The 15,112-nt window shown below is 41.5% G+C and overlaps 1 protein-coding gene across 1 annotated transcript; it reads left to right on the forward strand.

The window, feature by feature from the left end:
* The first annotated feature begins 375 nt into the window (after positions 1–375).
* LOC108900591 (ATP-binding cassette sub-family C member 4-like) lies at positions 376–14,226 on the forward strand. The gene is given in 31 exon segments (XM_018701737.2): positions 376–836; positions 1,641–1,751; positions 2,560–2,680; positions 3,048–3,248; positions 3,250–3,273; positions 3,349–3,438; positions 4,051–4,214; positions 4,368–4,493; positions 7,385–7,634; positions 8,071–8,178; positions 8,315–8,404; positions 8,554–8,745; positions 8,856–8,950; positions 9,276–9,362; positions 9,474–9,570; positions 9,849–10,067; positions 10,209–10,346; positions 10,454–10,491; positions 10,631–10,746; positions 10,865–11,011; positions 11,165–11,244; positions 11,399–11,549; positions 11,675–11,794; positions 11,926–12,036; positions 12,267–12,367; positions 12,448–12,639; positions 12,711–12,866; positions 12,969–13,058; positions 13,132–13,304; positions 13,398–13,503; positions 13,603–14,226. Coding segments are annotated over 31 exon segments (3,936 nt in total). The 5' UTR covers positions 376–762; the 3' UTR covers positions 13,771–14,226.
* The last annotated feature ends 886 nt before the right edge of the window (positions 14,227–15,112 follow it).

Genomic DNA, 15,112 nt, shown 5'->3' on the forward strand with positions numbered 1-15,112 from the left:
AATACACCTCATGCACAACAACCGAGTGATTATTTTTACTGAAAGATGAGATGTAACTGAAAGCAGTCCTCAGAAATATGTTCCAACTACACCTAAACATAATGCATTACAAAATAGATACAATAAAAATATTTTTAGCTAATGATAGTAATAATACCGATTAAAATAACAGAATCTACTATCGCTATTATTGCCGAAATATATACCGCACCTGTAATAGTAGTAGTAACAGTGGCACCAGTGGTACTAGTACACTGAAGTACTAATAGTAATGATAATTACACTACACGTGTCATGCTTAAAACACCACACGTTTGAACAGTGCAGTATTATAATGTTGTAATATCCAAACGCTCGGGTTACTTAAAGTTCCTTTTTTCGAAACACATTGGTTGTAGCCTGTCAATAGCTAGAATCGATATCTCATAATCAATCATTAATCAATGGATGCCAAGCTGTCTGAAGTGTCTGTCATGATTCTGCGCTCCAGACGCCACATCCCATAGTGTCAGTCACACTTACTCTCACTTGACGACCGATCGTGTTTCCTAGTACTTACGATGTACTCAACAGCACCTCAAGACAGCTCAACACCGACTCTCATAGTGTAACAATGTTATTGGCGGAGTCTCAGCTTTCCATGTTATCTAACTGGACATGTAATGAATTTTATTGTGTCGGGGGGGTTACTGCTACATAGGGACATTCACGTCACAGTTAAAGCGGCGCTCAGTGCAGCGGGTGGTGAAACTTGGAAAAACCATGGAAATTACAAAGACCGACGGCAAGCGTAATCCCCTGGCAAGTGCCAAGTTTCTTTCAAGGGTCTTTTTGTGGTAAGTTATTACCGTTACGATATTGGATTTAGCCATATAGTCTGAATCTGAGTGAGGAGCGAGCTGATAGTGCGCTGGTACAAAATGATCCAACGAGGAACAGTCCGTGAATTGAGCAGATCCAGTGACCGAGTCAGTCATATATACTGTACATCATTATTCTGTTAGTGCAGCAAAACAAAGTTGGTCCAAAGTTTTAAAGCTGTTGGAATGGGGAGCTGGGGAGACGTGACACAATCGAAAGACTGATTCTTTTATAACATATTTACTTTTTGAACTTTAATTAGAGAAATTAATTTTCACAACTTCAGCACCAGTTGCAACAATACTATAAATACAAAGTCATTTTCTCAAGCAGTTCTAGTAGTTTAAAGGAATTTAGATTTTTTGATGCATTCTACAGATCATGTGTTTATACATGCATGTTTTAGCCACCACTGGACCTTGTAATAGTAAAATTCCTAGATTACCTATTGTGCTGGCAGTCAGTTGGACAGTCATTATGACTTTGAATGATCATAGAGCAAAGGCTTGTTTTCAGATTTACCTATTTGTCCCCACACTCAAAAATATCAAGGAGACATGGAGATGGCTGGATGCAATTCAGACTACATAGGGTGTTTTATGATACTGTGTGTGCTTAAGAGCAAACTGCACAACTTTAAGATGATGTTTTGCTCCTTCACTGCAAACACCTACAGTGTTGCCAAGTAGATAATTAGTGTTAGTATGCATGTTTACTCTCCACTAGACACAATAGCCATAAGAAATGTAATGCCTGCATTATTTAACCATCTGTTTCAGCTGGTTAACCCCGTTGCTGCACCACGGCAAAAAACGGAAGCTCGAGGAAAGTGACATGTACAGCATTCTTCCAGAGGATCGGTCTGAAATACTTGGAGAAGAGCTACAAAGGTATTGTATTATTATAAAATACATAATATTATTATCACACCACTCTCAAAAGCTGTTGGTTAAGATGTGTTTTTGTAACCAGTTCCAGAAATAATGAGCACAGATATATTTTGTGGTTTGTTTGGTTTTTTTTACAGAAAAAGTGATGTTTTCATTAAAGTTGATGTAGACTGACAACTTCTAGAATCAAGTTAATGTTGTTTTTTTAATTCAGAGGTGATTGCCATTCTCAGTCCTCAGCTTTTGGTTGAAAATTCACAAAATAATTGTCAGAAATAAAACATTCCCCTCTAATTAGACACACATATCATAAATTACCTGAACTAGTAATAAGAGTCTTGCTTTTAAGTCTTGTTCTGAACAAATATAATTCTTTTGGTTTTACATACAGTGTACTACAAAACTGAATACACAGCTGTGTAGTATCACTAAAAAGTTAGATGATTCAAGACTCTGTAATTTCACAGTAATTGTATTATTTTTAAGTTGAAGTGTCAGGGTGTTTGATCTCATATACAATTAAAAGCCAAAGGTTAGATAGACTGAACAATTCACTGCTTGACAGGTAAGTGCACTGACTTGACCCCAAGACTATCTATGGAAAGTGGTGTTTCAGTGACTGATCAGACAGTGTGAAGGATACAAACAAAAAACAACTGTATTAAATGGACAGAATTTGTAATTAATGATTTTAACCAGGGGTTTTATTTTGTGGTATACTGTAAGAGCCTAATCAAAGGAGTTATTGTTTCACAGTTACTATGTTCCAGTGCAGAGTGAATATGCTGTTATATGTTCTTTGTTGCAGATTTTGGGACCATGAAGTTAAAAAGGCCACAAAGGAGCTTCGCAAGCCGAAACTCACCAGAGTTCTTATTAGGTGCTATGGGAAGTCCTATGCAGCGGCTGGGTTGTTTGTATTTTCACTGGTATGTTCTGACTACTTAATGTCTACTTAACATTTTGTCAGATCATTGTAATGGAATCATGAGATATAGGTATAGGTATTAAGGCATTAAGTGAGAGAGCAGAGATATGTTGATGTTATTTGTGAAACCAAAATGTTTTTCTGTATCTATACATACATAAAAATTTAAAGGGAGGCCTGATGAGACAGATTGTCTGGTGTACTTTGTTTGAGAGAAAACTATCAGGAAGAGTTTTTTGTGTTTGCTTAGAAAAGGTCAAATGCAGTTCTCCCTGTGTCCAGCATCAGTAATGACCAGTGAGGGTGAAATTCAGGTTCCTGGCATGTCTTATTATCTAATGTGTATTTTTTTTGTCACTGTCATAAAGGAGGCCATTAAAGTGTTTCAGCCACTTCTTCTGGGGAAAATAATCATCTACTTCGAGAATTCTGACCAAGACGACCAGGGAAGTATCTGCATGGCCTATGGTTATGCTGCTGCAATATCCCTCTCCACCTTCGGACTGACTATCCTCCAACATCTCTACTACTACCATGTCGTGAGAATAGGCATGAAGATGCGAGTGGCTGATGTGTCACATGATCTACAGGAAGGTCAGTGAACATTCAGTGATTTTGCAGGTTTGCAGTCCAGATTCAGTCTCAGAAAAGTGAAATGTCTCTCATCAGGCTCTTGGTCTCAGCAGTGAATCCATGGGGCAAACCACCACTGGACAGATTGTGAACCTCCTTTCAAATGATGTCAACCGCTTTGATGAGGTGACACAAATTTCTGTTTAAACATATGGGTGGGATACAGGCTTTTAATTACTTGGTCGATCCGTTTTTGAGTCAATTTAATTTTTCAGTGTTTATTAGGTGTTAGCTAAAGAGACAGAAAATACACCTTTTGCTTAGTAAGGACTTCATAATTAAATAATGCCTGAAAAGACTACTTGCAACTGTATGTTAAAGGCCCCTTCTTTGTTCCTCTGTTTATCACAAATTCTAATGTTAATTATGTCACACCAGTGGCAGGGTAATCATTTGGGTGTTTCCTCCTGCCCCCAGCTGAGTCAACAGACACTGTGTCACTGTAAGATCTGTGAATGTAAATGACTCATTCCCTCTGTGATCCTATCTTGTACCATACAACAAACTTTGAATTAAGGACTTGAGAGTTTTCTTCAACACTAACAATAGTTATGCTAACAACCTCATCCACTCAAGTCTTTTTATATGTATGCAGGTGCAGTATTTGAATAAATTTAAGTAGTCGTAGGTAATTGTAAGTAGTCGTGGCCTGCAAGACATCATGAGTGTTGAGTGTGAGAATTTGGAAAAATGAAATGCAGATGTATTAGAACTGGTCCAGCATGTTTGTCTCTGTAGATTACCCTCAATCTGCATTACCTGTGGGTGGGACCTCTACAAGCGATGGTGATCATCGTTTTCCTCTGGTATGAGATTGGCCCTTCATGTCTGGCAGGGGTGGCAGTTGTTGTCCTCATGCTGCCTTTACAGACCTGGTTTGGAAAGCTCTTTGGCATCTTCAGGTAGGAAACAAGATATCTGATTCAAAAAGTTGGTACAAGGTCATCTATAATAATAAATTAGTTTAATTCAGTTTCCAATTTTTTTCCCAATTTTACCAAACTCCTTTTCATTTTTCTTCTTATATATAATGACCATTGACATTTTTTTTGCAGGAGCAAAACAGCAGTCCTCACTGACAATAGAATTCGAATCATGAATGAAGTGGTATCTGGCATCAAGATCATCAAGATGTATGCCTGGGAGAAACCATTTTCAGCTCTGGTTACTGAAGTCAGAAGGTAGGGATAATGCAAGACAAGTATTGGCAATGTGTTTGAAGGGATACAGTGGGGCATTGGTTTTACTAGGACCACTGGGACATGCACACCAACATATAGTTTTGCCTTCTCCACTGCTCACTGACTCTGGAAAATAATCTATGAATCAATTAAAATGCCTTTATTTTAACTTTGTCAGTGACAATTTGTGATCATAATATGACCTTAAGAATAACACTTAAACTTAACATAATGGACACACACACACACGTATCCTTGAAAACAGTGGTAGGTGTTTTGACACGTTGGACACCGCTGGTATGCGCTGCCCTATAGCCAGGGATCAGTCAAGATTTAGTGAAACATATATGCCTCTACTCTCCTGAGGCCTAAATGTGAATTTTGTAGGTGGTCTGTCAATCAGACTACTGTAGGTCCTCAAGCTATTGGACTTTGTTTCTCCAAATCATGTTACCATCAGGAAAATGTCATAAAAAATGAATCCATTTAGAGTCTTGTCAAAGTTGTAGAACACACTATTTTTTCCCTTTTTGCCCCTGGGGTGAGTATCTGACTTGATGCAAAGATAAAGTGAAGTGCTAATTATATTTAAATTGAAATATCAGTCCAACTCACATTCCAACTCAATCAGTGGATTGGTGTCACAGCAGAACACATGACAGTTTTTGTCAGGTGATAGTTTGAGAGAAAAATGCTAAACATTTTCCACATTGACGGTCAGAAACGTGCTTAAATGGAAATACACAACATATTCACTGCCATGACAAGATACTCAAGAAAAGATGGTATCTCTGCATGCTTCAAAATTCATACTAGAATGGAAAATCAAGCTCATAATAAGGTCACTTACCTGATGCCATTGGGTGAAACAGATGAGATCATGATATAGGCTTTTTAGCAAGGACCTCTGTGCCAGAGGCTGACAACAGGTATGGTGCCTTTCTAAGAATCACTGTGGTCTAACAGTCTAGAGTTTGTCGTCCATCAATTTAATCCCTGCTCGGTAGCAGGTAGTAACATCTTCAGCCAGCAAACTCTTATGGTTGATATTTAAATGGTGTTATAGAGGCTTTTGGAGCTGGATTAATGGGGCTGTTAACAACACGAGGATTATTCTAATTAAACCTACAACTTTCACGAATGAGGCACATGGAGCATTTCTCACTGCTTTGGTTACTCATTAGACTTGCAGACTAGATTTTCTCCATTTCTGATTAACTTTCACAGCATTTTTCTGTCTCTTTGTTAATGATACTGCTTCATACTGAGGCCCTGAGGTTAATATATCATCTCCTACAATCAAAACATCCCATGGTCCTTTCTGGAAACTTCTGAAAGTGAGACTCTGGTCAAAATTAATCATTGACTATCAAACACTCATCCCTTGTAGTCTTGAAAGGTACATTTAAAAGTTTGTAGTTTTCTTTCTCAAGAACAACAGTAACTGTGGTGGTAAAAAGCTTTCCCAGGGGAAGTGTACCTAATCATATCACTCTCCTCGAAGCACAGAAGCTCTGACAGAAGTATGAGCTTTATTTTGGTTTAACAGTGACAGTAGAGGGTGGGACGGTGATGCAGTGGTTAGCACTGTCGCCTCACAGCAAGAGGGTTCTGGGTTCGAGCCCCGTTTCTCTGGGTACTCCAGCTTCCCCCAAAGTCCAAAAACATGCTGGTTAGGTTAAACTGAATCTAAAAGGTGTGAATGTGAATGGTTGTCAGCTGGGATAGGCTCCAGCCCCCTGCAACTCTTAACAGATAAGCAGTATAGATAGTTAATGAATGAGTAGCTCATTGTAACCATCATGAATATAAGATAATATAAGCTTGAGAAGGTGTGTTTGATAATAAATTATTTAATCACTTTAACACATCTGGAGATCTGGATCTGGAGACATCTTCAGTTACACACCAACTCCTTTCTCAAAACCTAGATTTGAGCAGTAGAGGCAAATCATGGGTCTTTCTCGCTACTCATTCACTTTTGCCAGCAGTGTGGACAGCTGCAGCAGTCAGGTGCTGCCCGAGGACACTTCATATCAACATTGGTATGCACTGTTGGGAGAGACGAGGTCTGAAACATATTTCACAAAAGCCTCTGCGCGCGTGCACACACAGAATTCCAAGCTTATTGAAAACTTCTGTGCGAACATTCATGTTCCAACTATGTTTTGAAATACTTCTATTAAAACACTGTATTTCACAGAATTAACCAGCAGCATGTTACAGTTTTGAAGTGATGTCAAAAGTAATATTACATAACCAATATCTAAACAAACTGGTTAAACCAGCTCCTTTAGATTCAAACACTGATTATTAATGAACTGGGATGGTTTTGAATACAACAAATACCAAAGGAGTGACTGTTAGGTTTAGCGAGTGTTAACATATTTGATTTTGATTGCACTACAGATATGTCTTAGCAACAAACATTTAAATTTCAGTAGTGCAACACAGTTAATTAGTTGTATGAAACTGTAAGTGGCTAAGAACTTTAGAAGGACTTAACACATGAGTGTAGTGATGGATTTCCAAAAAATGGTGCAGCTCAGTCCACATGCTTTGTTATTTACAGTCTCCATGCTAAGTAATTGCTCAACATGTTGCAGTAAATAAAAACCTTTTCTTGTTTTGTTGAGCACATTTCTTCTGGATCTTCATCATTTTTCCTTTGTCTTGTTCTTGTTTCTGTATCATTAAAAGTTGCTGTAAAACATTCAAGAAAAACGAGACAAAAACGTTACTACATTAAAACTTCAGCAAAACTAAAATTCACACCTGTCACACCTTTTCCTTACGCAGCACTATTGCAGAATTAGAACCTCCTACAGTTTTAAGTCACTAAGCTTAAAGAATATATATATGTGTATATATGTGTTGTTTTCCATTCCCAGGAAAGAAATCAGCCAGGTATTGAACAGTTCCTATCTACGAGGACTCAACATGGCCTCCTTCTTTGCCAGCAGCAAGATCATCGTCTTCATTACCTTCACCGTCTACGCTCTCCTGGGTAACACCATCACAGCCAGCAGTGTGTTTGTCACTGTGTCTCTCTATGGTACAATCAAGCTCACGGTCACACTGTTCTTCCCACTGGCTGTGGAGAAATTGTCAGAGACTGTAGTCAGCATTCAGAGGATTAAGGTAAATCTCTCTTCCGTTATATGATATCCATAAATGTGTGATAAACATTAAGTCACATTAATCTAAGTCATGTTGTATATTTCATGCAATACCTATGTCCTCCCCAAGGTAAGGCTGTGTATCTCATGACCCTGAAGGGCATCACCTTTCACTCCCTCGACTAGAGACTGCATCATAGCATCATCCCCCAGATAATAGCCTGCTGATAACATGGCAAGAGGTTTAAAGTAGTGCTTTGTGAATGTTTAGTTACACATTGCATGGTTTGCTTCTTTGATGACTCCCAGAAGTCTATTGATACTGTAATTGTCAATATTATATTATGTTAAGCTTTTCAAGAAGTTTGGCATATTCAAAAGTTAAAACAAGTCTACTGCATAAAACATACTAGGTGAGTTCACAGTATTGAGCCATGTGTCGATTAACCTCCTCCCAGGATTTCCTCCTGCTGGAAGAAGTTGAGAGGAAAAACTCTGTGCTACCACTGGAGGAAAGGAACCACAACTCCATCATCATCCAGGACTTGACCTGCTACTGGGATAAGGTCAATATTCTAACTCTTAAATGATGAGTGTATTTACATACTATAAGTCTTGAACATAGTTTTCAAAAGGCCCAGAATGACCAGTATTGCTCATGTTTTTTTTTCTCTCAATATGTGTTTTTTTGTTTTCTGTCAGAGTTTGGATGCTCCATCTCTGGAGAAAGTCTCTGTCACTGTGAAATCACAGCAACTTTTGACTGTCATTGGACCAGTGGGGGCTGGAAAGGTAGGTACACCTGTATAAACTTGCCTTGCTTCAGCTTCACACAGATAAACAGTTGATCTGAGCTCTTACAAAGGAAAAAGTGTCAATATATTCACAGTGTTTCTCTTTCAAGCCATTTCACATGACCATAACATCCATGTTCCCACCAGTCATCCCTGCTGAGCGCGATCCTGGGAGAGCTGCCTTGTGACACAGGAACAATGAAGGTCAAAGGTCAGCTGACCTATGCATCCCAGCAGCCCTGGGTGTTCCCTGGAACCATCCGCAGCAACATCTTGTTTGGGAGAGAGCTGAACCTTCAGAGGTATGAGAGGGTCATCAGAGCCTGCGCTCTAAAGAAGGTGAGAGGTTAATAACCACTGCCTGTCAGGTGATGGAGCAGACAAGACTCAACAATGATTGTGTTTGTGCTCAGCCTTGTCAATAGAACTGTGACTGTTTTTGAGTGCAGGATCTGGAGCTGCTTCCATATGGAGACCTGACACTGATTGGAGACAGAGGAGCCACACTCAGTGGGGGACAGAAGGCTCGGCTCAACCTGGCGAGGTGTGAACTCATAACTAGCAGGACTGGGTTATGTACAAGACCCACTAACTAGAGGTTACGCAACATATTTGGCACCACCATCACCCTGTCAGTTTGGCTGCTTGCCTGGGTTTCTGGGGAATCTAGTCAAGCAGGCAAAAATAGCAGCATGCTAGGTTCAACTGTGCTGGTACAAGGTTTGTTTTGCCACAGTTAGAACAGTTAATATTTGCCAAAAATAGTCTCATAACATTATTGGCCTGTTTACATTTGCATTAAATTAGATTTCTGTCGGCAGTTACACAACGCACTAAACTTGGAGTGTGTGTGTGTGTGTGTGTTTCAGAGCAGTGTATCAGGAGGCAGATATCTACCTCCTGGATGATCCTTTAAGTGCTGTGGATGCAGAGGTTGGGAAACATCTGTTTGAGCAGTGAGTGATTATCAGTTCTGTCCGTTGTGTTGTGATAATGGATAATTGTGCTGCTCTTTAATGTTAAACTTTTATGCAAAGTTAAATGTGCGCTTCTGTGTTGATGATCAGGTGTATCTGTGGCCTGCTGAGGAACAAGTGTCGAATCCTGGTCACCCACCAGCTGCAGCATCTCAAAGCAGCAGACCAGATTGTGGTCCTTAAGGAGGTTTGTGCCCCAACAGATTAAAATATTTCAAAGAAGTCACTGCTTCTTTCACCTAAGACATTTCCCACAGACCTAGTTGAAATAACAGGGTTTCTAGTGGGCTTTTCCAAAATAGCCAAACATGTTGGAAGTTATTTTAGCAGCTCATTTTAACATTAGGTCATGCACAAAAGAGGTAGGTCACAGTTTGGAGTTGTCTGTCAATATCAGGAGTTAGTTGTTTTTAATTCGGACTTATTCATTTTATACATTGCATGTTTTTTCTCTGTCTCTCTCAGGGTCATATCATGGTTCAGGGTACCTACAGTCAGCTGTGCTCCTCTGGTCTGGACGTGGTGTCCCTGCTGAGCAGCAGTGAGGAGCAGGAGCGATTGTCTCAGTCAGCTGACCCAGACAAACTGTCGTTAGTCAGCCAGAGGACAAAGCGCTCGCACAGTTCACACTGTTCGCAAAGCAGCCTCCTGCCACCAGAGAGCAACTTGACAGACCAGCTTCCTGTAGGTGCATTTTTGTAGTATGTGTTTGGTTCATTTGTTTTTTGTGTACAATTTACCCTTGTTCAATTCAGACAGGCCTGTATGTCTAATATCCCAGCTGAAAGGGAGAGAGCTGTGGGTCAGTAATGACTTGTTTTGCAGGCTGAAACAGTTTGTACCATGGCAGAGGAGACTCGGGTGGAAGGAGACATCAGTGGCCATGTTTATCTCAAGTACTTCACTGCAGGCTGTAACCCTGTGGTCTTAGTGGTTATAGTCCTGCTGAGTGTCATAGCTGAGGTAAGCTGTGGCTCATAGGTTATCAGCTTATACAATTGTACTTTTCTATGTTTCTTCTTTCTTTTATTTGCATTTGAACATTATCTAGTTGTTGTTTCCTTTCATAGGTTGCATATATTCTGCAGGACTGGTGGCTGGTATACTGGTGAGAACTGTTTCATTGGAAATAGATGGAGTAGCATTTTACTCATACACTGTTCATTTTACTGTTTGTCAGCTGATTAAATAATATTGAATCTTTTGCTGCGTGCCCGATCTGATGTGTTTACCTTGTCGACTGACAGGTCAAGAGAGGAGTGTTCGAACAGTACAGCCCCTGCTGTTAGCATTAAAAATGGAATCAATGCTACTTACTCAGATCAGGAGTTCAATCTGACATTTTACATCAGCGTTTACTCCGGTAAGCCTCCCATCCATTTATTACCATCCATTATGTTGGAGACTACGACGTTCAAAAAGTTCATCATGTCATGGCCTCCTATAGAACATATCTGAAAAGCTGCTCTTTTTGTTTTCAGGTCTGACAGCAGTTGCTGTGGTCTTTGGCTATGCCAGGAGTTTAGTGATCTTTCATGGGCTGGTGCGATCAGCTCAGACACTGCACAACAGCATGTTCAGCGCTGTCCTCCGTGCACCTGTGCACTTCTTTGACGTCAACCCCATAGGTGATCCCTGCTCAGAACTGACATCCAGTTTCAAGTTTCCAATCATAACTCTTAGGGATCAAACAGAAGTCCTGTTGTGGTTGTTTTTTTTTAAGTATGGCCCACAAATCCCCATTGTTTATGTCACTGACTTTGCTTTTATTTACTCTGTAGGAAGAATTCTCAACAGGTTTTCCAAAGACATCAGCCAGATAGACTCCATGTTACCCATCACCTTTGTGGACTTCTATCAAGTGAGGCACTATGACCATTTTATGAAGACTACAGTACCTACACTGAGCCTCTGTTCTTTGCTTTCAGACCTTTTTGGATTTGATTGACTTTTGTCAAAATCTTATTTGTCTTAACTTAGTCAGTGTCCGTCACAGTGTGCTGCTTGTTGTGTAGTTATTTTTACAGAATGTTGGCGTGGTCGCGGTGGCAGCCTCCGTCATCCCTCTCATCCTGATTCCTGTCATTCCTCTGCTTTTCATCTTCTTGTACTTGAGGCGTTTCTACCTCTGCACATCACGAGATGTCAAACGTCTCGAGTCTACAAGTATGTTCCTGCGTTCTGGCTGAAATTATACCACGTGTATGAATGTTCCTTTGGTTATGTGACTGTGGATTAAATGCAGTTGAAAGAGGATCGTTTTCAGCCTCTCTTTGTCATCTTTTCTGCAGCTCGGAGTCCAGTCTTCTCCCACCTGTCTTCGTCTCTTCAGGGTCTGTGGACGATCCGAGCCTTCAGAGCTGAGGAGAGGTTAAAAGAAGCCTTTGACGCTCATCAGGACCTGCACTCAGGTTCATCTGCACTGTTTAAGTTGCTGTTTTGACTTTTGAAGCTGTGTGCTAAATCTCTCAGAGAACACAGTGTGTCTGTGCTGAGTGAGACAGTCTGTTCAAAAATAAATTTCCCTCTCTCATGCTCTCAGGGGCGTGGTTTCTGTTCCTGATGACCTCCCGCTGGTTTGCACTGCGCCTTGACAGCATTTGTTCCATATTTATCACCCTCACAACGTTTGGCTGCGTCTTACTCAGAGATGGTAAGGAACTGTACATACACACAGACATTATACAGCAGCACAGTGTTTTCAGTGTTTTTAGAGCCTCTCTATGTTTATTGTATGTGTTTAATAAAACATATTTGAAGAAAGAGAGAAAGCACTGCAGGCTGTGAATGCAGCACTGACTAAACATTAATGATGATGATGGGACATCTTTGAAGGAAGTACTGAAGCAGCGTCTCATTTTCATCATGTGTGGTGTTCCTCAGGGCTTGAGGCTGGAGAGGTGGGCCTGGTGCTCACTTACGCTGTGACACTGGTAGGAAACTTCCAGTGGACTGTGAGGCAGAGTGCTGAGGTGGAGAACATGGTAAGAGCTGATCGACTATGACCTCAACATCAGACAGGATGATCCAAGCAGTTGACACAAAGAACCTTTCATCTCCTCAGATGACATCAGTGGAGAGGGTGGTGGAGTATACAGAGCTCAAGAGTGAAGCACCCTGGGAAACCCAGAAGCGTCCTCCCTCTGATTGGCCGAGCCGTGGAATGGTGACCTTCAACGGTGTAAACTTCTCCTACAGCAGAGATGCACCACTGGTCCTCAGAGACATCAACGCCACCTTCCAACCCAATGAGAAGGTGAGTCATGTCAGTGACGTTTTCACTGCACACAGACAGACGTTGATGGTTTCTGCTTTCCTGTGTGTCAGGTTGGTATTGTGGGGAGAACAGGTGCTGGGAAAAGCTCCCTGGTCTCAGCTCTGTTCCGCCTGGCAGAGCCTCAGGGAAAGATCTACATCGATGGTGTTCTGACCTCAGAGATCGGCCTCCATGACCTGCGCCAGAAGATGTCCATCATCCCTCAGGTAAACCCGATGAGACCTCCACTCATGGCACAATTCAACCATTCTCATTCTCATTTATAATGCTAGTTAAAGTTTAATCATGTTCCTGCCTCTGTTCTCCAGGACCCTGTTCTGTTCACTGATACTGTGAGGAAAAACCTGGACCCTTTCAACCAGCACACTGATGACAACTTGTGGAAGGCTCTGGAGGAGGCTAGTATCCAATCAGCACACTCAAGAGGTGAGGAAGTGCTCCTCCTTGACCCTGTCTCCCTGGTCTCTGCAGGTGCAGCTGAAGTCTGTGGTGGAGGAGCTGCCTGGTAAGTTGGAGACAGTTCTGGCTGAGTCAGGCTCTAACTTCAGCGTGGGTCAGAGACAGTTGGTGTGTCTGGCCAGAGCCATCCTGAGGAAGAACCGCATCCTCATCATCGACGAGGCCACGGCCAACGTGGACCCCAGGTACTGTGGCTCACATCTCATTGACAGGATCACACTGACAGAATTCTTGTACTAATGTGCAGGGAACTGTGTGTGCTGTGTCTGTCTCTGCAGGACAGATGAGCTGATCCAGAAAACCATACGAGACAAGTTCAGAGAATGTACCGTCCTCACCATCGCTCATCGTCTCAACACCATCATAGACAGTGACCGCATACTGGTGAGTCCTCCTACTTCCATACAATTTTGATTTGGACTCCATACTCCATTTGTTGTGTATGTGTGACTGAGTCTGTCAGTCTGTTCTTCCTGCTCTAAGGTTCTGGACAGTGGTGCCATCCAGGAGTTAGACCGCCCCATCACCCTGCTGCAAAACAAAGAGGGGGCTTTCTACAACATGGTGCAACAAATGGGCCCGGCCGAGGCAGCGGCCCTGCTGGAGTCAGCCACACATGTTCACAGTCCTGACAAAAAAGCACATTTTTGAACAACTTGTCTGCTGTGTAACACACTCCAGGTCCAGATGTGAGTAGTATCTGAGAACAGCTGAGCGACCTGAACTTTTGTCTTAAAACTTGCTTCATGTGCTTCACATAGCGCAGTGCTGTTTCATTCAAAGTTTATTCAAGGGAGCATCGTTGATACACATCATGCTACAGCAGCAATGTTTATGGGGGAGTATTTGGGGGAGTATTTTACACTTAGTGGAGCATTTTTGCCTGTGACAGTGTTTTCTCCATGGAATTGTGTTATTGGCCATGTATCCAACCCCCAACCTGGAGAAGTGGACTGCAGCTCGGGTGTCCCACTTGAAGACTGAGCTTCTGCTGGAATACTGATGCATGAGGCTAATTATTCTATGCTGTATTACGCTGTATGATGTGTCAAATTAAAGATAAAACCCAATAAATCACTCAAAGCCCAGCCTTCATTTCACACAGTATATTTGATGTGGTCTAGCGTTGTATTTATCACTCACTCGTCAGCCTGTGTTGTCATATATATACTGATATCACGTATTTTTAATTACCATTTATATTATTCTTTATGTTCAAACAAATGACAAATGAGGTGAGCCAAGCTGCTGGACTTCAAACTTCATTCAGTACAAGTGAAGCTCACACACAGCCTTTAAACCCTCTAGTGGTCAAAGTGAGTATTGTCTTGTTGATTGTCTAGTTCATTCTGTTCTGTAAAATTTCAGCTGGTTGTCTCTTATTGTTTCATAACCCCTTCTTTACACCTCTCAGAAACGCCGGGTGGGACGGACCCCACCCGACCCCCCCGTTGCTCCATCGCACCGTGAGGTCCCCTTCGCCACTGGACGGCTCTTCACCCCAGTCTGCTGGCAGCTGTGGGACGCGAACCAGCTCCCGGAGGAGCTGCTTCTGACGTTGCAGCGCAACGCTTATCCCACTACACTACCAGAGGCCGGGGCACTCGGGGAAGCTCACACACAGCCTTTCAACCAGCTAGTGGGCAAAGTGAGTATTGACTTCTACTCTGTCAGGTTATTTGTTGGACTTGTGTTGACCTGTGATGTGGAAGTTTTTACACAGTGATAAATTGGATTTGAGTAATGCACTGTTTGTTTGATGCAAGTCAAGTAGTCTAGTAGATGTAGTTTGAAACAATAAAAGTTAAATTAAGAAGTAATATGTAATGGTAACAGTAGAAGTAATCCAAAATAGAAATAAAAGTCACTTTATATAATATTTTGTTAGATGTTCAATTTCAGTTGTAATGTTGAACTGTTGATGAGTAGGGTATTGATCATTTTCCTTTCTATGTTTCTCTTTGATTTCCTCCAGGTGTCTCCACTTGGTCTT

This window comes from Lates calcarifer, linkage group LG7_2, assembly GCF_001640805.2.
Source record: "Lates calcarifer isolate ASB-BC8 linkage group LG7_2, TLL_Latcal_v3, whole genome shotgun sequence".
NCBI classification, from domain to species: domain Eukaryota; kingdom Metazoa; phylum Chordata; class Actinopteri; family Centropomidae; genus Lates; species Lates calcarifer.